Source organism: Ambystoma mexicanum, chromosome 8, assembly GCF_040938575.1.
Source record: "Ambystoma mexicanum isolate Mex_15411 chromosome 8, UKY_AmexF1_1, whole genome shotgun sequence".
Classification (NCBI taxonomy): Eukaryota; Metazoa; Chordata; class Amphibia; order Caudata; family Ambystomatidae; genus Ambystoma; species Ambystoma mexicanum.
The window spans coordinates 1293460579-1293486380 of NC_090929.1; the positions used below are offsets into that span (position 1 = coordinate 1293460579).

Below are 25802 nucleotides of genomic sequence, written 5' to 3' on the forward strand. Positions count from 1 at the left end.
GGTGTCAAAGGTGCCTAAACCAGCATTGAGTTGGTTCACTGATGAAGGGGGAGCCAGGGGTTACTAACTTAGTTTTCTGGTTGCAATGATACCCCATACTGGGCCTGTGGGGCAAGGTAGTCCTTTCTTCTGCACTTTCCAACCAGGAAAGTTTATACCAGTGCCCCAGTTGCAGTAAACTTTGTTTGCAAAACATTTTCACCCAAATGTGCCCTTGGGATGGGTAGGGAGAAGAGCTTTCCTCTTTCTTGGGGCTGTCTATCTTGACCTCTGTGACAGAGGACTTTTGCCATACCCTCTCTATCCCCAACAGAGTTCCAGGCGAATCCTTCTTGTCTTGCACTCCCAAGATGAATCAACTAAGTGGAGATTCTCCTCCCCTTATATTGGAAAAATGCTGCAACGTATTGGTCCAGAACATTTTGGTTGTCAAGCATCCAATCCAGGGTGCTGTATCATGTGTCCTATGCCTGCTGAGGCCATACCCAGATTGCTTTGTCTGCAGGGAGTACATGAGGTTTGGGAGCCCCAGGAAAAACAATCTCTCCTCTGGGCTGCTCTAACTTCACTCAGCCTCTGTCTTCCTACTTCAAAAGGTCTGCAGTAAACAGCACACTGCTGTGAGATGGTCCTTGCCCGACAGGACTGTCTGTAAAGCATTGGTTCCCAGAGGTGCCCTTTCAAGGGTTACTGTTCTCTGGACTGGAGGAATGTGTCGACTCTCCTCTGGGGATCAACAAAGGCTTTCTTGGCTGAGTACTGCATTATTGTTTTGAGTGCACACCCAAACGAGGGAGTTAATGCACACCTGGCCCTGCTCAACAAGCCTAATTACCTTCAATACTTGTGGCTGTACAACTGTGCAACCTCAATAGCTACCATTCTGGAGGGTATACAGTTCTTATATTTTAATCTAGAGGTGCAGATAGTTAAAAAGCCACCTCTGCCTGTTGTAACTTTGAGTTTCAGAAGCTGTGTCCAGGAATGGAAATGTGACATTGGAACCTGCCCTCCTGCCACTGCAGGGCAGCTGATGAAGATGTCAGGAGATGGTCCCAGCAACGTACATGTGTGCATCATGCTTTTTAGTTTGGAGCAATATGAAAGTGTGATCTCATTAGCAGATCTTACTTTCAGTGACCGAATCATCCATATGGTTTTGTTATTAAAAACAAAAAAAGCTTAGGCTATTGCACTCGCAGATAGAACGGTGGTGCTCATTCATTTTGGCTGGGTTTTGTGTGACAGAATGCTAAGGATCGGTTCATCCTCAAGGAGAATATACCTCCTGAGACCATCTACTTTGAAGTGTTGAGATCTTGAGTTGCAGGCGTAGGCGGTATGGGAGTGGGAGAGTCCCTCTATATCTGGAAAAGGTCAGCCAGACTCTGGCTTCTAGCTGATGAAAACTTAATTTGTTCTGGTCAGCCCTTGATGCCTGACGCTATCATACACCCCATCCCACGGTTGCCCATTGGTGTAGAAAAGTAGCCTGGGATCACTCAATCCTATGCTACCACATAAGGCACATCAGTGGCCACTGAGCCCTCTCCCACAGGAGTAGGTGCTTCAGCGGATTCGGGATCTCAGTGTTAAATTCACAGTGTTATAATTTGGCTGACTAAGCTGAAGGCACAGTCTGTACCAGATCCAGCCGCTAGCCACCATTTACGACAAGATGATTACTGCTCTGCAAGAGTGGAGGGATGGGTAGTGGCTAATGTACCTACCCATACCCAAACAACTACTAAACCACAAGTGATTCTAATCATAAAGGGGAAACAGCCATAGCCCGACAGGGATAGCTCTTTAACCACTTTTGGTAAGGCTAAACTCACTACTGGCCCGCCCATGTAAGGTAAACCCCCAAGACAACAGACTTTAAAATTAAGGGGGCACTCTGGATTTGTAGACTAGGGTACTCCGTAAAGGATTTCAACAGCAAAATATTGAAGTTGTTTAATGTTTCAGAAAAGGTTTAGAAGGGGGCTTAAAAGTCACAAGGATCCTTTAAGGCATGCTATGGGGACAGAGCCTATTCAATGCCACTTGGTCTTGTCTTTGGGGGTCAATAGCTTTGAGACCTTCTTTTTGGTTTAAGAATCAAAGACACTGGAGATGGCAGTCAATTTTGGGTCAGCAGCACTGGAAAAACCTGCAGCTTTACGTAGACAGAAGCAGAGAATGGCCAGCAGTGAGTGACCTTGAAAGGGTCAACACGACGTCTGTGCACTGCAAAAGCATGGAGCTTGAAGAAGCTGGCAACCAGACAGGCAACATTGAGTTGGGGCTGCTTGACGCCTTAATGGGTCTTAGATGCAGAGACAAGGATTCAGCATCAAACGAAACTCATGGATGAGGCGGAGAGCAAGGTCATGGGTAACTCTGGTGGTTCTTTTGCAGCAGACTGACAGCTCCAGGGTTGCATCCTTGGTTCTGTGGTAGCTGCAGAACCCAGTTCAGGGTCCTCGGGAAAGGATTTTTTTCTTAAGCACTTACAAGCCAGGACATTTTAGAAAAGGCACTTGCAGGGGTTCTGTTGCCTCCAACAGCAGGGTCCTGAGTACCAGTGCCTCAGTTACAGCAGGCTTTATCCACATAGCAGTTTCACCCTGTGATAAAATGACTTCTTCTATGCAGGAGTACAGGGGAGAGCAATGGCTAAACTGCTGGCTCAGCTCCACCCCACTTCTAAATCCAGCAGTGACCCCAATCATAAAGGTAGAAAAAGCACAGTGCAGTGACTTACCAGGGGTTTATTTGGCCAATGGCATTGATCACTTCAATTTTAAGTTAGTCCCTATTGCCTTGGCAAACAGTCTTCTCCTTTCCACCATGTCCTTGCTAAGGTCCCCAAATATCATAATTTAGAGACTCCCCCAGAAGAGGACGCCTATTTCTTTTGTATTCCCCCAAAATATTATTTTTTATGGGGAATCCCAAAAAGATAACTAAAAATGTCAGGGCCTTTGTCCCATTGGTGGTTTGGAAGCCAATGATCTTTGAACCATTTCAATTTCTAAGGCTGGTCTGGGATCCAAGTAGGAATTTGGTCTGTCTCCTTTTGTATGCAGTCAGTAAGGTGAGCCCAGCAACATTGTCTGGAAACAGAGTGCTGCAAATATTCTTTCTCCAGATGTTCTGTTCATACTGCTTGAGGGTGAGCGTTTTATTTTCTAATTGTAGATCCCTGTATTGCTCTACCATGTCCATTCGTTTTTCCTCTGATGTAGTTATCTCTCCACCAGAGTATTCACCTTTAATGTGAGGGTCAAGCTTTCTTTCTTCAGAGCAGAACATCTGGAATTTGATATCTGCTGTATCACTAGTGAGTCTAACATTTCCAGAATCCTGTCATCGATTTCTGTCTCTTCCTCTCCTAATCCTTTGTGGTGGTTATTATGCAGGAAGTATTTTTTCGACTCTGGCTTTCTTGTACCTGCCATGTTTAGGGAAGGCTGTTATTATGTTCAGGCACGGGAGGTAGGTTCTCAGCCATTAGACTGCCATCTGTGGTGCTAATGGTTCTTGCATTCCCTATATTCAACTTTGATTTTGTAAAATAAAAATAAAGTTTGAACCCCTTTCAAATGTTTTAATCCTCCTGCCAAATACTGGAAGCAATGTAAAGGGGGAGGGTAACTCAAGGAAACCAACACGCTATCCAGAAGTGCTTCTAGTTTGCGTGCCCTATGACCAATTACAGCTCTTTGTATGATTTAATCTGATCAGATCCTTCACACAAAAGGCTTCATCACAATAGCAAACAATAGAGGTGAATGGGAACATACTTGACATGAACCTTTCTATAATTGAATCATCTCTGAAAGACAGCCGTCAACTAGAATTCAGGATGTTGAGGATTTATAATTGGCAAAGTACAGTTTTAGGAACGTAAGTATATAAACCACGTGTTGCAAAGGGAAGCTAGTCACATAATAATAATAATAATAATAATAATAATAATAATAATAATAAGACTTGCATCTGAAAATGGCTCCTGTCAAATGACCTACAGTGGTTTATCAATTCAAATCTCTGTTCATGGGTTAATGAAGGGGTAAATTGGACTGGCGACAGGGGTGTTGTGGGCACAGGGGGCCACACCATGCAAAAAATGTTAAAACCACTATAGCCCTTACTTTCTGTAGGCATTTCTATGGAGGTCTTGTGACACAGGTCTATTAAAAGGGCCTGACCGAGACGGACCAAACCACTGTGTTGAAATGTTCATCATTTATGGAGATGATAACCACAGGATTTTTATTGAAATGTTTCACTTGTATCTGGAAAATGTGTGATGTTCTGGATATCATTCAAAGCCTGTGTCCCAAAACCAAAGACTGCTTGATTAAGGTAAAATGTGAAGGCAATGCTGTATCCAATCTGTTAGGATGGGTACGGCATTGGTGAAAGGTTTAACATCCAAATTAAAGAATGCAAGTGGTCGATCGGATCCACAGTCTTCATGGTCTTTACCAAGTATTAATAATCTCTGAGGATGCAATAGCTGACCACGTTGGCTGCAAGACATGTTGCCAGGTGCTTGGCACCTGCAGAAACAAACTATATTACCCAGATGCTTGAGTGCAGTGTGCCTTTGCTGCACTTTTCTGCACAGCCAGCCTGCTTTTCAGAGGACTGGGAGACTTTAAAAGAATCTTGCTGCACCTTTGACATCATTTGACAAGTTATTTCTTGCAACCTGTCTAGCGTTTGTTCAGCTTTACCTACTTGAACTCTGTTTTCTGATATTTGGCCTGTTTACTGGAATTTGCTTGCTTATCTCCCTTATACTTTGATTGCCCAGACTCCATTGAACAGCTTGGTATCTTGAATTCCCATGGAAATTGTATGAATTTGCCTCTCCCTCTCCCCTTGAATAGTTTGCTTGTACTTGGGTATGGTCTTCCGGTACTGAGTTGGTCTGCTTTGGGACATAAGGCATATTGTGGATTGTGAACTCATTTCCTGTGACCGTCTCTTATAACTTCAGCCACCTGAAGACCTATTTCTTGATGGGTGGTAATCACCCTCCAGAACACCCGTCATCAGGGAAAAATTAACTTTCTTTAGTTGTACCCTTTACTGATCGTTTAGCCCCCTTGCAATCTTTTCTGTGCATCCTCATTCGGCTTGGGGCGGTCCATTTGTCCCATAGACCTTTCTTCTTTTCTATGTGGTGCTTGATACTGACATTGTCACTGCTTGACCTTCTGTCCTTTATCTTGCAGAGTGACAGTCTACCCCTGCAGTGTGCAACTTTCTGCAGTTCCCTTTCACCACTTTATGCCAACTGGTGTCCGGTATTATATTCAAATAACAAAACAATAGTTCCTTCAACAAAAATGAAAGGTTGTTTCCTGGTTTTACTTGCAGTGAGGATTCTTCACCCTGGGTCCCCCTCTTCTGGGCACTGACCCCGGTTCTCCTCGTGATGTTGGGTGATAGTTTTACACCCCTTGGAGCCCCCTCTTTTGGGATTGGTTCCTAAAACTGTTCTTGTCGATATCAAGGCCTTTGGCTTTGTGGTTTCCTCGTAAGAGGGCCTGATAGATTTACCAAGAAAAACAACAAACAAACACAAAGTTCTGTTCTACATATTTCTCAGGTGATGGATTCACCCCGGATCTCCCTCGGCTGGACTCGGATCACAAATGACAGGGGGCGCTTCCCTTCCCCTTGTGTTACAATACTCCTTGCTTCACACCTCTTAATGTCTTTTTAAACAGTTCCAGTGGACATCCGTCGGCCGAGTTCACTCTTGTCAACAGACTGTTTCTTGGGACTTTACACTTTTCCCCCTCTTCATCAGCATCCCTCTTCCGGGTTCACTTTTGCCAACCTCACGTTTGTTTTCAATCTTTACGGGATTCACTTCCCTTTGTTTCTCAAGAGATGGGATTCAATTCCCTTACTTCACTCTTCAGTTCTTGTGTCAAAGGCTGTTGTCTGTATGGGGAATTTGCTTGACCTCCTGTATGAACACTTTGACCTATGTTGGTGACTCTCCTACGGCCTTCTGGAATCTGTAGTTTCACTCAGACGGGGATTGACTAGAGTTGCTAGGAGCTGCACCTACGTTGTACCGTTCCCCCCTCTGCAGCTGGTCTCCCCCACTGGTCGAAGTGTACGAAAATAAGTAGTGGAGCTATGTTCTCTGCTGGTTTGCCCCACTCCCCACAAACACCATCCCTGTGCCCTCACCCACCCACAATTCAAACCCCCCAAAGAAACACACCTGCTATTTATGGGAATGTGCAGTGCAGTGCACTGAAGTGCAAGATTCAACTTCTTTATATACTTTTATTTTAAAACGAAAGCATTCCAGAACGGTTTCTTTTTAAAATAAAAGTATAGGAACAGTGAAACTTAAAAATAAAAAGTATAGGAGCACCGCTCCCAACCGCTCCTGCCCACTTCGACCTCTGGTCTCCCCTTTACAATCTTACAGTTCTTTGAACTTCTCTCACTTTGCGACTTTCATTCACCATAGCCCGGTTCTTGTCGGTTCTCCCTTCAACCCACCGGCTGTGATAAACCGCTTGGCTTTTCATCGTATCTTAAGTCAAGGCCGGTACCACAGTGGCAGGAGCCTCCCTTGCTCCTGCCTATCAGCATAGACACACTCTGTGTACGTCTGCATCTGTTTCAGCACCCTTGGGCTATTGTCCTCAGTCTTACGATTCCATCTGTGGAGGTTTTGCAGTGTTTTGTCGAAATGTGCAAGGTCATGTCTCACCTCGTCAGCCGTCAGCCTCTCAAAATTTGCTGCCTTTCTCCTCTTGAACTGCCGAGTCTGGATAGCTGTCTCGTCGTGCTCTCTGCCTTGCTCGTACTGTGCTCTCTTCCTCCACCTTGTATCCCGGGAAAAGTCAAGGACCGTCAGGTGTGTGTGGTTCTTGTTAATTGCTTGACTCTGCCTGACCCTTGTGTTGGGACATGTCAGTTAAACAGCTTTATGAGTCGGTCTTCTTTCGTGCAGCAAAAAGGTGTTCGGGTCGGAAAGGGATGAGGGTTAGAGTGTCAGATTGCTTTACAGGGTAGGATGGTGAAACCGTGCTATATGGAATTACAACCCTCATATTAGAGGGGTTTTGAAATGAGTAGGAGGATTTGTGAGGCAAAGAGGAATAGCTAGGATTGTGAAATAAACCAGAGGGATTAGAGGAACGGTAGTGTTTTGCCAGAGCTGGTTGGGAGTGCGGAAAATAATAATCAGACGGACGGGAAGGAAAATGACTGGGAGTATTTGGGTAGGAAAATAGAGATTCTGGGATGGACGATCTTCAAGTGTTAGCAGGTTGGAAGTCTTAGGGAATTGGCTCTGGACGGAGGGGTCATTTCATCTGGGTAGGCGAGATTTAATGGCAGGAGGCGAGGTAGAGATGTATCCTACAAAAACCTCAGGGATTTCGTCCTTCTTTCCTTTTCCCTTGGTACAATACTGCGTCTCCTATGGGTTATTTCCCAAGTATAACCTCAGGTTCCCCTATCCCGGTGAGCCTTTCTTGCTCTTTCACCCACCCCTAGAGTTGGCACCTAAGCGGATCAGCCCTTCATTGGCCACCTGAATAATGTTTCTCGTGGTTTGCTATCTGAGGTACCCTCAGGTATTTCACAATACCCACAGCTACCCTGGCTAATGACCCCTGTGCGTGATCCACAAACATCGCAGGATAATACCTACATCCACGCTCACAGCAGGACCCATGTGTGCATCGAGCATACCTTTGGCCTCCTGAAGGCACGTTTCTGCAGACTCAACTGTAGCGGTGGAGCCCTGATGTACGCTCCAGAGAAAGTGGGTAAACGTGTGCTTGTGTGCCTCATGCTGCACAATATCTGCCCGAAGAGGAATGTCCAGCTTCCCCTTGATGTGTAAATGCCACCCCCAGAGGATGAGGATGAGGATGCAGTGCATGTGGCAGAGGAAAATGCCCACATTGCCAGAGATGATGTGAGGGATGGGAGCTTGGCATGCCAGGGACTGATAGACAATTTTATATGACACTTCAACAGGGCACAAGCCATGCACAACTGTGTGACACTCGCCTCTATCAATAAGCATGGTGATGACACAATCAGAAATGTCCTTGCATTCATGAAGTTTAATGGTTAAACTGTAATGAAGTGCCCCATCTATTCGAACCTCCCGCCTCCCCCCCAAACTCCTAAGCACACTATCCGCCTCCCCCACCAACTCCCCAGCACACTACCCCGCCTGCCCCCACCAACTCCCGAGCATGGCCACTCACAGCAATTAGTGTCTCAGAGTCCTTCACAACTGTGGCCTCTTTTCCCCCTTGTCAGCCCCCAGTGATTTTGGGCGCTGAAGGTGCTGTGACTGACGCCTTGGTGTGCCCTGCTGTGACCCCTCTGTGGGAGTGGTTGATGTGGAAGGGGCAGAGCATGTCCCCAGGTTTTGTTGGCATTAAACATCCGTGCTCTGCCGGATGGCCTCTGCCAGTGCAGAGACACCTTTAGTCATCTCCCTGGCCCTCTGGGCATACAGTGTCAGCGCGGCCATAGTGGCAGTTGCCTCAGCCCTGTTTTGCACAATGGCACTCACAATCCTGCAGGTGGCCCCTTGAATGCTGTCCCTAATGGCCTGCAGGTGTTCGGAGTGCATGTGGCCAATTGCCTCCATCTTCCGCTGTCTCCACTCCATCGCCTTGTGCTTCTGCAACAGCGTGCTGCATTCTGGTGTGTGCTTTGTGGGAGAGGGCCTGTGCAAAAGCCTTGGGCTGTAATCGGGGGTGCCATAAGAGGGTGTATCAACGTCCAGCTCTGGGGTCTGTGGACGCTGGTGGCGTGGAGGGCTCTCTGGGGTCTGTGGCCCTTTGGCAGGCAGTGATACCCTGCTAGTCACCCCCTGTGACTTCAGTCACCTGCCAGCAGGTGTAACCTCGGTGTCTGAGCCGCCAGCTGCGGGAATGGGTGCAGTGTGCCTTGTGGTGCTCCTGGGGGCCTGTGGTGTGGTAGTTGGCCTGGCCCTGCTGTGTTGTAGTGTTACACAGCAGGACATCTGCCTCGATGTGGCCTGACTGGGCCATTGCGGGGTGGTGGTGGCAGACCTTGTGGGCCTGGATGTGCCACTCCCAAATGGGCCTGCAACCTCCTTCTCTGATGCCTCTGGCGATGCATGGATGCTTGTAGGGGACATCGGAAATGTCGTCCGGTATGGTTCCTTATGAGAAACCTGAGGGTATTCTCCCAAGTAGACCTCTGGAAACCCTCATTTAGGTGGCCAAGCGAGGGCTGGTGCTCTAAGATCCAAACCCTGGGGGTGTGGAGGCGCGAGGGAGGATCACCTGTGTAGGGGAGCCCGGGTTATTCTCTGGGAAATGCCCCAGGTGAGACGCGGTACTAGATTGCGGAAGACAGAGAGGAGGATGAAGTCCCTGAGATTTTCTTTGGGTAGTCTACATCTACCTCCTTTCTACCCGAAGAATCTCACATAATAAAACCCAACCACCCCTACACCTCTGGTAAACCAACTAGGTGCACAGATCCCATTAGATTTGAAAAACACATCTCCCAGAATCCCTGCATTCACCTTTCCTACCCGAATACCCCCATCCCTTCTTCTATTCCCTCTGATTGTTATTTCCCACACTCCCAATCTGCTCAAACAAAACACCCCTTTTCATTTTATAATTCTGGTCAATCCCGGTTGCTTCACAAACCCTACCAAAAATACCCTTCCAAAATCACCTATCCCCCTAGGACAAAAGATAACATCACATGCAACACCTCTCTATACACTGTGGGATACTCGAACACTCTTACTCCCCACCTTTCCAACAGGAACGCCTTCGCACAACACGAAAGACAACAGACTAATTCTCGAAATGTTTACCTGACATGTACCAATCTAAGGGGCAGGAAAAGTCAGGCAATTTAACAAAATTACACACACCTCATGACCCTTTCCTTTCCCCACAACCGGGATAAAAGGTGGAGTAAGAGATCACAAAGTGAGCAGGACAGACCGCACCACGTGAGAGCTAACTCAGCACAGCAGTTCAAGAGGAGGAGAAGGACTGCAAATACACAGAGGGTGACCAGGAGAGAAGTAACCTTGCTCTTTCCGATCAATGCCCCTAAACCCTCTGCAGATGGGAACATAAGACCACAAACAATAGCCAGGGTCCGTTGCAGCAGATGTCTATGGTACGCGAGACCCTCCTCCGTTGATAACCAAGCCGGGGAAGGACGAAGGTCTCGGTGGCACCAACCTTGACTCCAAGAATAAAGAAAGGCAAGCGGTTCATCCCAGTTGATGAGTCGAGGGGAGAATTGATAAGAAACTGAACTCTGTTGAACGAAAAGTAGCCAACGGCTAATTTGAACTTTGAAAGAGTTAAAGATATGATTGAGGAAAGAGAGGGTAAAACCAGAAACGGAGGACGCCGGCACCACATGGGTGCTCAAGCAGGAAATTCTGGCCGATTACTGATGGATGGTAGAAACTACTGGAACCAGAAGCCCTTGGGAAGAAGCGAAAAGAGGTACCAGTGGTCACACAGGGGTCGTGTCAAATCCTCTGTACCGTCAAAAGTCTTTGACCTACAGATGATTGAGAAGCTAAGGAAAATGAATCCCGCTTGGTGTAATGAGCGTATGAACATTGTGTTAAAGTTGGCAAGAAGCTAACTCGGCAGAGGGATGCTAGCGAGACGGGATGAAGTCAAGTCTAAAGTCCAAAAGTACAGGGAACTGTTTGTAGAAGTTGGCGAAATTGAACCCAGAACAGGGAATCTGACAACCCAAGACAAAGCCTGAATTACTGTTTAAAAAGACATTAAGACTTGTGAAAGTAAGAGGTATTGGAAGACCGGTGGAAGTGAATTGTCCCCCTTGTCAAGTGGGTGTGAGCCCGGTCGAGGGAGACCCAGGGTGAAAAGCCATCACCCAAAGTTCACAGATCAAGGAACTGTTCAATTGAATGGTTGAAAATGATATGCGAGCGGTCAGCGCCGGAAGAGGGGAACCCAGGGCTGAAGCCATCACCCAGCGTGAACTGTAGAAAATAACTTTTTGTTTGTTTTTGTATGTTGGATACATCAGTCCTCGAAGGCAAGAGACTTTTTAGTGAAAAGTCTTTACCATTGAAGAACCTGATAGCCGGAATGGAACTGTCGGCTCGCCCTGAGAAAGCTTGTGCATGTGCTGTGCTCCACACCTTGTCCCATGCTGAAAACGTGGGGAAGGGGAGATCCATGGCAATCACATCCTGACTTATTATTTGGAACACTTCTTTTCTTTATTGAAACCCTATTCCACACTCTTTCTATAATTAGTTGTAAGGATTTGGCAATAGGTTTTTCTTTAGTATAGGCCCTTTTATTTTGACCCAACGCCATTAGGACTGCCTTATTTTTCATTTGATGGTCGACGCTTGCTCCCATCTTAGATTTAGGTTTAGCTTGGGCGTTTACCACCCTTTATTCATTGTTCATTGTAATGAGCGTATGAACATTGTGTTAAAGTTGGCAAGAAGCTAACTCGGCAGAGGGATGCTAGCGAGACGGGATGAAGTCAAGTCTAAAGTCCAAAAGTACAGGGAACTGTTTGTAGAAGTTGGCGAAATTGAACCCAGAACAGGGAATCTGACAACCCAAGACAAAGCCTGAATTACTGTTTAAAAAGACATTAAGACTTGTGAAAGTAAGAGGTATTGGAAGACCGGTGGAAGTGAATTGTCCCCCTTGTCAAGTGGGTGTGAGCCCGGTCGAGGGAGACCCAGGGTGAAAAGCCATCACCCAAAGTTCACAGATCAAGGAACTGTTCAATTGAATGGTTGAAAATGATATGCGAGTGGTCAGCGCCGGAAGAGGGGGACCCAGGGCTGAAGCCATCACCCAGCGTGAACTGTAGAAAATAACTTTTTGTTTGTTTTTGTATGTTGGATACATCAGTCCTCGAAGGCAAGAGACTTTTTAGTGAAAAGTCTTTACCATTGAAGAACCTGATAGCCGGAATGGAACTGTCGGCTCGCCCTGAGAAAGCTTGTGCATGTGCTGTGCTCCACACCTTGTCCCGTGCTGAAAACGTGGGGAAGGGGAGATCCATGGCAATCACATCCTGACTTATTATTTGGAACACTTCTTTTCTTTATTGAAACCCTATTCCACACTCTTTCTATAATTAGTTGTAAGGATTTGGCAATAGGTTTTTCTTTAGTATAGGCCCTTTTATTTTGACCCAACGCCATTAGGACTGCCTTATTTTTCATTTGATGGTCGACGCTTGCTCCCATCTTAGATTTAGGTTTAGCTTGGGCGTTTACCACCCTTTATTCATTGTTCAATAAACACTCTTGAACTGTGATCACTTGTCTGTCTTTACTGTTGCCACCATAGGTTCCTCACATTCCCCCCACGTGTGTTGGCATGTGAGACACTTTTGCTATGGTACAGGGTGGGACCCCACACATATGGGCAAATGGGCATGGTTGGTATGGGGAGATTGCATGTGGACCCAGCATCATGGGGTTGCTTGTAGTGGTGAGTGTGTGACACATGGCTAGTTGGTCTCTGGCCTGTGTGTGGGGAGGGCAGGGTGTACATAATGGGACAGCTGACATCGGGCATGCATGCTTGTGGTCCTTCATGTCCCCACATCCAAGTCGAGGGTGGCACTCAGATGGTGGGGTTAGGGGTGGTGGCTTAGTCCATGGCACTGGCATGGCTTTATGGGGCACTGCTGTGCCGCCAGCAAGGCTGCAATGTGGTGCACAGTGATTGGCAGACTGTGCACATGCCGGTGTGAGGACGTGTACTTCCCTGTGGTTTCTCTACCATGCCAACATGGGGCAGGCCAACTGGGCCTGCAACATGCTGGTGTGACTGGTGTATGGTGTTGCAGCCCTTCACGCACCTCAATCCTGCTGGTACAGGGTGCACCAGTAGGGGTGTGGTGTGCATGGCATTTAGTAAGGTCACTTGCCACCCGTCCCCCTGCTGTGATGCTCAGGGGTGCCCTTGGTGCCCTGTCCCATGGCTGCTGTGAAGTGTTGCTGATGTGCCACCACGTCACTCCGCCCTGTTGGCATGCCCAGCTTCTGGGTCCGCTGACATGTGTCCCTGTCCACTGGGGCATGTTATGCTGGGCTGTCATTTGTGCTGTCACTTGTGTTAGGGGGATGGGGTTGACTCACCCACTGGCTGCTGGCACCCGCCTCCGCACTGCCAACTCCCTCAATTCCTTCTATGTCCAGCACCGTACTGCACTTTTCCTCCCAGGCGGTGAGTACCAACAGCTCACAGTGCTTCCTCCAGTCGCCAGGGATTCCTGGCGGTGTTGGGACAGCAGTCCCTGCACCCTGACCCCCAGGTTGTTCTACCGCTTGCGGCAGTCCTCTCCATCCCGGGGTACACTTGCCACTGCTGTCACCTTCTGGCTGATAGCATGCTAGATGGCTGTCCTGCATTGCCTAGGGTCTTCTGCTAACGACTGACATATAGTTTGTCACAGTGGGCAATGACTTCATCTGTGAGGACAACCAGCTCATTCTCACTACATTTTGGTTTGCACAGACAATGTTCTGCCACCTTGCCTCTGATCCTTTCCTGGGACATTGTGGCTTCTTTCCAGGACCAGATGGCTGCAGGAAGTGGAGATTCTTAATGGATTGTGTTTTTCAAAATGGCCCCCACAATGCTTCACGTTCCGGCAATGACGCAATTTCTGCTGGCGCTATTAGAGTCATTGCTGATAGCGCCGGGATCTGTGGCGGTAGCACTATTAGCGCAGTTTTCTCACTGCTGACCCTTATTTTGGCACAGTTTCTGCCTGGCGCTAATGGCGTTACTACCGGACGCAGGGGCGCGCGTTCAGGCCAGGTTGTGATACAGCGCTAATACCGCTCCACGAACCGGCAGCAACGCTATTTCCGCTCAGCGGAAATTGCACCGGATTTCCGCTAGACTTGTGATGAGGCCCATGTCTGTCCCTGGTCCAAAAAGATTCCTCCCCACCTCTGATAACATTACTAAACCCAAGTGACTACAACTATCAATATTGTGAATAGATTACTAGTAAATCATAATTGCATAGCTTTATGTACATGGGGTCCCCCTCTTTGCAAAACACAATATTTCCTAGAAGCCTTTACTTGTCAATTTTGCCAATTTTGAGAGATGGAATATTTTGCATTGTGTTTTTGTTATATGTGATATTCTGAATGTTAAGATAGGTGGTGTAGAGGGAGTTCATAGACCATAGCCTGAATTTGCAGTGTCTCTTTGCTGCGAAAGTTAATTTAAGTCGGGGTCTATTTTGTCTGGGTCACTGTTTGACCTGTGAATGGTGAAGAACTTTTAGAGGTACATTTTGAAACAGCAATCATCACATTGTGTCAGTTTACTAATTAACTCCATAAACAAACTGAGTAGCTTTCTTGAACCTATTTCACAATAGACAAACCAGCCGGGGAGAAACAGCTTGGCACCAGAACACAAAGTATCACGAGCATCAGTCATAGGTGGAATGACTGGATTTCCCCATAGCACCACGCTGCACACTTGACTGAGACAGCTATTTCTAGATTCCCAAAACAATCTGCGAGCCATAGAGATTGTAGCAGAAATGTACCAGGTCAAATGCCAGTAATTTAATCCTTCTGCCAAAAGATATGTCCATGGCTGCAAGTAACCAACAGCCACCATCTCTTACGTTTCCCTGCATTATCTACTAGCATGCAGGCATAGGTGCTTGAACATCTGGAGGTAAAATATTATGTTGTAGGTGAGGTAATCTTTTGTAGGGGAGTGGCAGTATCAAGCTGAATCTGATTTATTATAATAGAAGTTAGAAAAACGACGGTGCAGTTTTATTCACTCAATTTCACTCTTTGTGAAGATGTATCAACTGTTTGGTTTATTCGTTGACTTAGTTTGGTGTAGCTCAATGATCAAATGATGTCATTAAACTAATTAATAAATATAGTTTGATTATAACAGTTGTTCCTTAATTTGCATTGCATCTTGAATCATTTCTTGAATAGCTGTTGATCTAACTTCAATAAATGTATGACATCATGACTTGTGTTTTTTCTTAAATCATATCTTCTTGCTTCAAGATCATATGTGCAGTCATGTCCTCTTAAACATAACTCATATCACAGACCCGTGTTTTACCACTTTTTTGTGGATCATCAGGATGAAATAACTGGTGGTGATAGGTGACCTAGTATTCTTTTTACTGTGTATTTGTGGAATAATATTTCTTAGGAAGTAGTTTGAACGGCCAACAGATAGTTTCTCTCTTGTGCAGGTGAAATACTATTCCACGGAATGCTGTTTTGGGGCTATGGAAACACTAGCTGCTTACAAATAATAGAAAACGACTTTTATTTAAAAAGTCCTTGGGCTGCCTTGTTCTGTCTCGAGCTATGGGGTGCACATGGAACAGGATTGTACCCATATTAATGATGACTTATCTAATCAACTAGCATTACACTGGTTACGGCTCTGGAGGAACAGGAAGGCAGTACTTACTCAAACACTTGTTACAGCCCTACTGTAAAAAGATACATCTCTGAAGACACCTTGGCTGAAGGCCATAGAAAGGAGGATTTTTTTTAATGAATGCCCTGTCCTATTTCTATGCACCTGTCGCTTTAACACAGCTGATGGCAAATAATTTAACAACCAGGCTTATGTTCTATTTCAGAGATAGGAGAGAGACATTGAAACTTTCTAAACCTTCTAAACTCAAAAATGCTATTATTACTGAAGGCTCAATACAAAAATCTTTGCTTTGGGCTTCCAACCCTAATCATAGGAATTTATTCACAAGGGCTAGTTTCCAGTCTCCCACTTAGAGCAATTACATAAGCATGAACAGACAAATGCAAAACTGATGGCCTGTTGTGTCAAGGTCAGGTAGACGATTTAGCACATTTCCTGTAATGTTCCCGTGCATTTATGAATATCAGAGCAACAACTTTGAAACCAATACTGAGAGAGATAGGTTTAACACAGTATTGCCCCCAGCATTAGTGTTTCTGTTATGGTTAGATTCCCAAAAGGTTTGTTAGGCCCTTTTGAGTTACCCAAAATGTGCCTTATGGAATATGACAATAATTAATAGCAGTTTAGGCAACTAATAGTATTGCAAGGCATTATCATTTTAACCATATTTTGATCATTGAGTGACAACAAGCTAAGTCAACAGAATAAAACAAACAGTTGCTAAATCTACACAAAGTGTAATATTGTGTCAATAAATCTGTTGTAGTCGTTCTTCCAACTTCATTAATAACAATTGCTTGAATCACAGAACCAATCCGACGTAGTTCTTGGATAAACATGAGACCGTAACCACCAATCTAAAAAGGAATCACCCAAAAGATACAACACATCTGCAGTGTATTCTAAATCTGCTTTAGTATCTCTATAATACATACCAACAGATGTTTATCACCACTCTAATGAGATATTTTGTCCTGTGACATCGCCATTACTTTAAATGATTGTATGTGATGTCATGCAGGGGAGTGGAGATGATCCAAGGAGCACTGGGTTAATTGTGAAAAAAATGTCCTCTGTTTATCAGAATGCACTTTATGATGCACTGTACACCCCAATGTACAGGACAAAGGTCAGCAGTATTTATTGATCGTATTTATATTCTAATGTTTGCCATTTCTAACTCTAAAACATATTATTTTCTTAGAGTCAACTTAAATTAATTAAAAGAATTGAACTTGCCTTGGAGAGTGCTGCTCGATTGGCAGATCCGAACATCATTCAAGTGACGTGCGCTTCCCTGTGGAATCTTTGCCTACCATTACTGCAACATAATTTGCGTAAACATCTGCGAAAGCCACTAATACGCATTGCTGAAATCCTAGAAGAAATTGATAGGTAAGGAAAGGGGAGTTGAATTATACATTTGGGGGGAATCTAAACTGTATAAGCAGAGCAGCTTATTTGCAGGAAATTACCTAAAATGCACAGTACAACCTTAAACCTGCTCAAGTTGAGACAAGAGGTGCTTCCCTAACGAGAGCAGCATTTAGCATGTTCAGAATCAAGGTGAGCTAATGCAATGCCCGTTACTGATGAGTCTACTGTCTTCGTGGAAGGAGGAAAGAATCTTCCCCAAAATATGTCACTAGAAAAAGGTACACACACCTACCTTCACCCAAGGTGAAAATGACAATTGCTTCTCAGTTTTGAAAAACAAAGTCTCTAATTATCTTTTGAGCATTGCAGATTTCTATGTTGGTTGCCAGAGGTTTTTTAGCCCCCGATGCCAAACCCCTTTGTCATATTACAATGAATCTTCAATGATTTTGATTTATTTTTTAAACACTTTATTTATAATTTCCACAAAATATACTACAACCATGCATTGATTCCGAAGAATGAATGATTACAGTAAAAATACAAAAATAAAATAAAACACATGCAACAACAAAGCAAAGTAAAGATCCATCATATCAATTTGAAATCACATATAAATACCAAGCTTAGATTCACTAAAGTATCATCGAATAATACAGATCAACAAGAGAACAAGACCAATCAGGACAAAGGACAATACATAAAACACACTCCCCCCATCCCAACCCCCCAATGATTTTGATTTCTGAGTGCCAGATGCATCCAAGGAGGGCACAGAAATGCTTTCCAATCACAGCAATATTTGCTACCAATTTGTCACATATGTATGGAAAAACCAAAGTGAATGGCTTGTGGAGGCGAAATAGTGGCAGCAGGATGCTCATAAAGGTGAAATAGTATTGGGGCAGATAGAGATCCCAAGGAACTCTGCTTACAACATGCTAGCCTTACCCCTCAAAGTTTTCAAAATAAAAAGTCAAACTACTGATAAGCTGTACCAAAGTTGCCAGCCTCACGCAGATAGTCTATCATAACGGAATGGTGAATGTTGTTGAAAGCAACTGATTAGTGGCAACCTGCACATCAGCTGCTTCACAGTGTAAAAAAGAGGCCTGTTTATTTGAGGCGTTATACAGATGATCAATATTTTTCTGGCTGATCAAAAAAAAACACAAACACTGATATCTGCTGTTTGTAATAAACTTCTTACTCAGTACAATTAATGTTTAATGTCACAAGGTCAAGTAGGATCAAGAAGGTCAAAATACTGGTCCTCGTTACCATATTAGGGGTCTGTCTCCCCTATTGAAATGATGAATTTCCCTACCTGTAAAGTAAACAAAGGTTGCTCGTCAGTCCTCAACAAAAAAAGCCAGTCCCCAGTCTGTAATCTATCCATAATCTAGCCCTACCACTGTATTCAATTAACATAAAAATGAGCCTAAGTGATGACCTTCTCACTCTGGTTTTCTGGGGTCAATGTTCAGAGGAACTGACTATGGAGATATTTTTTTTTCAAGCTATTTAGAATAAAAAAGTTTTCCGCTCTTTTGTTAAACTCTTCAAATGTCTCTAGTCCTTTACATTTTGGAAGCATTTCCTTATCCTTTTCCCATCACCTTAGCCACTTTTTCTTTCTTGACTTTATGATTTGATCCACTTCTCTGAACTCTCCAGGTTCATCTGGGTTTCCTAAATGTCTCATCAGGGTTACAATGTTCGAAGTTGAGATCCAATGAACAGGAGCTAAAACCAGCTTCTGGTTGTCTGCATCACCCTGTAGGTAGGAGCTACCACGGGGGAACCAGGAGCTACCAGAGATGCCCCTTTAACTCTTTGTCCATTTTGTATGAACCATTTTGTTTAAATGTGTATTATATGTGTTCTAATTCTACTTTATTAACATTCTCAAGTACTCAAAGTTAATGCCACATTTACATGTTTGAAAGGCACCAAGTAGCTCCTGGTAGATGCTGGTTTCAAGCTTACCCGGCTCCACTATGCTAAAAGCAGGAGCTAAATAGCTTCCAGCTCTCCTCAATTTCGAATCCTGGGGTTATTTCAAATGGATTGTGTCCTCCCACGTATTCCTCATCTTATGATAATTCGTTATCTCCAGCTTCGCTGCTTCGGGAAAAAAAAATTCTCGGCAGAGGGCGCTGTGCTCGAGGTCGTGACGTCGATTGTCCCTCGACGCTTTCCGTACCGTGTCGACGTCACTGATGGTATAAGTAGCTCGAGCCGCGCCCGTTGCTCCAGTTACGTTTTTCCGATCGCTTTGCTATCGTGAACGGCGCGCTCTGCGATTTTCTTTGTGAAAATGTTATCTTCTTCGACTCCTTCGACACCCAAGACTGGGTTCAAGAAGTGTATCGATTGTGGATCGAAAATGTCGATCACTGATCCTCGCCGAGTTTGTCTCTGGTGTCTCGGTTCTAGTCACCGAACCGACGACTTTGGTTCCTGTCAGACCATGACCGAGAAGGCCCTTCGTGAGAGGAGAGGTAAACTGTCGGTGGGGAGGGAAGCCTCTAAGAAGGCTGTGTCCAAAAAGCATAAGAAAGCGACCGATTCGAAAGAATCGGATCGACATACACTCCAAGAGATCTCGATCTAGGAGTAGATCGAGACACTCTTCTTCCTCGTCAAAAAAACTGAAGAGGAGACATAGATCTCCCTCATCGTCATCATCTTCTGAGTCGACCGAAGAAATTCGATGTCCGACAAAATCGGATTCCCCCAGAAAATGTGAGGAATTCCGTAAAAAGATGATGGAGGTTTTCGAGAATGCGGTCCGACCCCCTCGAAAGAACCTCGGAAGAGCCATTCCTCTAAGGTCGCTCCATTCGACGACAAAGAGAAGTCGAGAACTACCTTGGTAAAAGCCAGTAGTATCGAAGATACTCGAGTCGACGCCAAGTCGTCGAAGGCTCCTCGTGAGTCGAAGACTCCTCGAGAGTCGAGCACATCTCCTGTGCCTCATAAAAAACTCAAGTCATCGAAGGCTTTGACGGCTTCATCGATATACAGCTTCATGCTGTATCGTAGTCTTCTTCGAAGTTCCCGTCGACAACCTCGAAGGATTTTTCTATTCCTTCGAAGGAAATTGTTGAGGAAGAAAGGAGATTTACTCCGTTGCCCAGAACAAACTTTTTTAAAGCTATGTCCTCAATTTATGAGGAATCTGGCTCGGAGGAAGACGAAGTCACTCCCTTTAGAGTTTCATATGGCATAAGACAAGTTCCTGAGGAACTCATTGATCAGGAATCTAGAATGAGAGACCTGAGTGATACTCTACACTCTGCTAGTGGAATTGACATCTCCCCAGAGTTAGAATTTGCCAAACCTGACCCCGCAGAACATGCAGACTCAGGGTACAGAGGTCTTATGAACAGGGTAGTAGAATACATGGGTTGGGGTAACACTTCACCTATGTTTGAACAGGACGACATGACAGATATAATTGTCAAAGGTCCCCAAAAAGACCCAGTTCTCCCCTTTCATAGGGCTCTTCAGAGAACAGTAGAAAAAAATTGGGAAAATCCTGATAGCATTGCTGCTACAAATAGTAATTTCCCAAAGAAATACAGACCAGCTGGTACAGATCCTGAATATTTAAACAGGCATCCGACTCCAGAAAGTCTGGTTATTCAGGCTGCATCCACAGCAAAACAAACTGCATATCCCACTATCCCTCCGGATAGAGAGGACAAGAAAGTTGATGCCTGGGCCCGTAAAGTTTTCACTTCAGGTAGCATGGCCCTGAAATCGACAAATGTCACCTGTACCCTGGCCAGGTTTACCCATACCCTGTGGGACTGTATTTCGGCGGCGGCTGAGCATATTCCGGAAGGCGAGGAAAGGGAAGGCTTCCTGAATATAGTCAAAGACGGAAAGGAGGCAATGGGGGAATGTCTCCAGTCTGGACTGGATACTGCTGATAGCATCAGCAGATCCATGGCTACAAGCACTGTGTTGCACAGATTTGCGTGGTTGAGGAAGTCGGGGTTTGCACAGGATGTGCAATCCAGACTCCTTAACATGCCCTTTGATGGCTCGAGGCTATTTGGCAGTAAGGCTGATGAAAGCCTAGAAAAACTCCAGACCTCGAAAGCGGCAGCTAAATCTCTTAGTGCCTCCATGCGCCAGCCTCAGAAAACCTATTCAGGATCATCTTCCTGGAGAGGTCGTTCTTTTCGCTACTACTCCTCATTTGGTAGAGGAAGAGGACAGGCTTCTCAAAGAGGCAGAAAAAACTTCCCTCGTGGTGGACGAGGAAGAGGTGCGAAATCAGCCTCAGGAGCGGCATCTTTGCCCTCAGCCACTCCTGCAGCCGCTTCCAAATCTCTCTGAGACCTTGCTCCACAAGACACCAGTGGGAGGCAGGATCTCTCAACATCTGAAGGAATGGCGAGGCATTACCTTAGATGTTTGGGCACTGGAAACAGTAGCTCAAGGTTACTGTCTCCCCTTTCTAAAAAGGCCTCAGAATCATCCACCGGGAGCCAACTCCGTAAAAATTCCAGACCTGCTCCTGTTGCAGGAAATTTTAACCCTGCTAGAGAAAGGTGCCATAGAACAGGTACCTGTAGCGGAGAGGAACAGGGGTTGGTACTCCCCATACTTTCTCATCCCAAAAAAGGACGGAGGATTGAGACCCATCTTCCACTTAAGAAACTTGAACAAGTTCCTCAGAAGGGACAAGTTCAAGATGGTAACCCTTTCTCAGATCCTTCAGGCTCTACAACTCCAAGACTGGTTGGTATCATTGGACCTTCAGGATGCTTACTTTCATGTGCCAATCCATCCAGGGCACAGAAAGTACCTGAGGTTCGCGATTGGCAATTCTCATTATCAGTTTCGAGTTCTGCCATTCGGGTTGACCTCCGCCCCGAGGGTTTTCACCAAACTGTTGGCGGTTGTGGCAGCAAGTCTCAGGAGAGGAGGTATTCACATATATCCCTACCTGGACGACTGGTTGATCAGAGCAAGTTCTCCAGAACAAGCTCAGGAACATCTTTCGATCACCTGCCACTTCCTCCACAAACTGGGCTTCTCCCTCAATTTCAAGAAGTCCCACATGATACCAACCCAGAAACTCCAGTTTATTGGAGCAGTCTTGGACACTTTATCGGGAAAAGCCTCGCCTCCCGAAGTGAGAGCTCTCCACATCCAGCAGACGGTAACGAAGTTTCAGAATGCCCAACATCTACCAGCCTTCAATTTTCTCAGGTTGCTCGGCCTCATGGCATCCTGCATTTTCCTAGTACCAGAGGCCAGGTTGAGAATGAGATCCCTTCAACGGGCACTCAGAACTCAGTGGTCCCAGTTCTCAGGGAATATGTCGGATCTTCTGCAAGTCCCTAGCGCAGTTGCTCAGGATCTACTGTGGTGGGCTTGCAACGACAACATTCTCAAGGGAGAATCCTTTTGGCAACCATGGCCGGAGATAACAGTAGTGACGGACGCCACTCACGGGGTGGGGAGCACACACCAACGATCTGACAATCAGCTGTCGTTGGTCTCCATCAGAGTCCAAACCACACATCAACCTATTGGAGCTGAGGGCAATCAGACTAGCGCTGAAGGCCTTTCTGCCCTCTGTACAGGGAAAGAATGTCTTGATAATGACGGACAACACAGTGGCCATGTACTACCTCAACAAGAGAGAAGGAGTAGGGTCACTACCACTGTGCAGAGAGGCAATGCAGCTCTGGTTCTGGGCAATACGAGAAGGAATCTCTCTATCGGCAATTCACCTAGCCGGAGAGCAAAACACGGCGGCAGACGCTCTGAGCAGGCAGAGCACAGTCTCTCACGAGTGGGAGCTAGCTCAGGAAGTCCTTCAAGAGATCTTGGCCCTTTGGGGAACCCCTCAAGTGGATCTGTTTGCCACTGTGATCAATCAGAAGTGCGAGCAGTACTGCTCAAGGGAATTTCCCCAAAGAGGAGCTCTGGGAGACGCATTCGTAGTGGAGTGGAAGTTTCCACTGCTGTCTGCGTTTCCCCCAGTCCCTGTGATTCCTCAAGCAATCAGGAGGTTGAGAAAGTTCAGGAAAACCATGATGCTAATTGCCCCGGATTGGGCCAGGAGAACGTGGTACCCGGACCTTCTAGATATGTCCATCTGCCCTCCAATACGTCTTCCGCAAAGAGAGGATCTTCTCTCGCAAGAGGAAGGTCGGGTTCTCCATCCAGAGGTCAAGACACTCAACCTTCACGCATGGTTTCTGAGAGGTTGAGATGCAAGGATTGGGATCTTCCGGATGACGTAATGGAGATCTTGCTTTCGGCCAGAAGACCAGCAACAAAATCTTTATACCGATGTCGCTGGAACAAGTTCAGTAACTGGTGCAAAGATAAGAATGTGGACCCTTTTCAATGTGGCACCCCAATGGTGCTTTCTTTCCTACTGCATCTAGCCAATCTGGGGCTCCAGATAGGGACAATTAAAGGATACCTTGCTGCGCTGTCTATTTTCAAGCGCACCTCAGAAGAGGTTTCATATTTCAAAATTCCATTGATCTTTCAATTCTTAAAGGGGCTTACTAATGTATACCCCCCCAGTACCTTTTCATGTCCCAACTTGGGACTTAAATCTAGTACTAAAATTATTGACTTGTATACCTTTTGAGCCTATGCACTCCTGCCCATTGAGGCTCTTAACATTAAAAACTGTACTTCTTGTGGCCTTGTCACCAGCCCGCAGGGTTAGCGAACTTCAGGCTCTCTCATGCAAACCGCCATTTACTACTTTTTTATAAGGATAAGTCCTTAAAGTTAAACCTTCCTTTTTACCAAAGGTAGTTTCAGACTTCCATTTGTCGCAAAAGATAATATTACCAACTTTTTATCCTCCTCCTCATCTGGGCAAAGAAGAGGAGAGATTGCACAGACTAGATCCCAAGAGGGCTCTTACTTTCTAGATCTCAAGAATGGCTAAATTGAGGCAAGATGACCAACTATTTGTGGGTTATACTGGTCATAAACTAGGATTATCTGTAACAAAGCAGACCATATCCCTCTGGATCATTTTAGCCATAACTGAATGCTACAGGTTAGCAGGAAAAGACCCACCAGATGGGCTTCGTGCCCATTCTACAAGGGGTATGGCTACTTCTACGGCTCTAAAGAGGGGAGTCCCGGCAGCAGATATTTGTGCAGCTGCTACTTGGAAAACAATACACACTTTTGTAAAACATTATTGTTTGGATACTGCCTCCTCTAATGAGGGTTTATTTGCCAAGGCAGTTCTGCATTCTGTCCATGAAAACTGAAAACTAATACTCCCACCTCCAAAATTGCTACTGCTATGGGAGTCTATCAATCATAAGATGAGGAATACGTGGGAGGACACAATCCATTCGAAGAACAAGTTACTTACCAACTGTAACGTTCTTTCGACTGGATGTTCCTCCCACGTATTCCTCATCGACCCTCCCATCCTACCTCGCAGTACAGTTTACGTTTTCTTACACTTTCCTCTCACAAAGTGTGCATCAGTCATGGGGCATGCCTGGGTGTTCCTCCTATATGTGTTCATCGGAAAAAACAGAACTGGAGCAACGGGCGCGGCTCAAGCTACTTATACCATCAGTGACGTCGACACGGTACGGAGGCCGTCGAGGGACAATCGACGTCATGACCTTGAGCGCAGCGCCCTCTGCCGAGAATTTTTTTTTCCGAAGCAGCGAAGCTGGAGATAACGAATTATCATAAGATGAGGAATACGTGGGAGGAACCTCCAGTCGAAAGAACGTTACAGTTGGTAAGTAACTTGTTCATCTTGGCCACTTGCTTGAATCCTCCAGATTCCCTTCTCCTCCGTACTCTAGCACAGGCTGTGGATTTTACTGACAGGCTGCCTCTCTCCTCTTCTGCATGAGCCCTAAGTCTTTTAAGTTCTTTCCGGGAACTAGAGAGAAGATACCATTTTTCCAGTGTTTCACGTAAGGGCGTCAGAAACCAAGTCAGTCCCTGTTAAAGGGCACTGCACATCAGGACACTGCAACTGCCGTATATGCTGCAAATACTTGCGATCCTAAATAACATAGCATATGATAACAGCTCTGCTGGGGGATGCATAGTCCCTTAAGTTGGGGGTTCACCCACAGTGCGATCTGCATGCCCTGTCCCCTAGGGAATGCTTTGCGTACCAGGCTCACCTGCCTAGTCGCAAAGGGGGTGGCTCCCTCTTGGGCAAAAGGGCTATATTCCCTGGATTTGTGACAGTAGTTATCAATAGAATTGTGAGTAATATGTAGCAGAAAGGCAGACATAGGATGAATGAGGATGCCAGATAGGTATGAGTGGTTAATTTTCATGGAGGAATGGCGTTATGCGCAATCCAGGTCAAGGTCGGGAGTTATCCACCAGAATCAGTTTTCTGAAGCAAATTCCCAAATAATGTTTGTAATGCATTGGTAAGTTGGGCTGGCGCTTGATTGGCGGACCCTGAAATTCTTTATAATTATTATAATTATTCTTTTATAATGCGCTTAATTCTTGTTTGAACCAGGAGGATCCAGGGCTCAAACCCCTGCTCAGATAGCAGGTAGGCATGCACCAACAAGTGTTTACTCCCTCTGTGTTAGGCGGAAACCTGTGCAGTTCCCTCTGGGACCACTGCAAAAGATTTAGGACTACAGGTGTTTGGCAGTAAACCCACTTGGTAGCAGTCTGTACCACACAGATTCAATTGGTAGCTGTGGCTGAGCAGTCAGACTTCCCTCAAGAAGAGTTAGGCAGTATGTGGAGTATACAAGATAGGGCAATTTACACAGTAGAGCAAGCAAACATGGGACAGAGCTTCGGTGTAAAGATATATATAGTTATTTATTTATAAAAACACATCAATGAAAAACACACTGGCACTAATACGGCAAACAACTTCAATCACAATTACCATAAGTAAATCAATCCCTCTAACAATAGTTCGACAAG

The 25802-nt window shown here is 45.6% G+C and overlaps 1 protein-coding gene across 3 annotated transcripts in view; it reads left to right on the forward strand.

The window, feature by feature from the left end:
* CFAP46 (cilia and flagella associated protein 46) overlaps positions 1-25802 on the forward strand; it is a 2698259-nt gene that overhangs the window by 425614 nt on the left and 2246843 nt on the right. For all 3 annotated transcript variants that reach the window (XM_069611407.1, XM_069611408.1, XM_069611409.1), the window contains exon 12: positions 16687-16877. In XM_069611407.1, coding sequence (XP_069467508.1) covers positions 16687-16877 — 191 coding nt within the window. The remainder of the gene's footprint in view (positions 1-16686; positions 16878-25802) is intronic.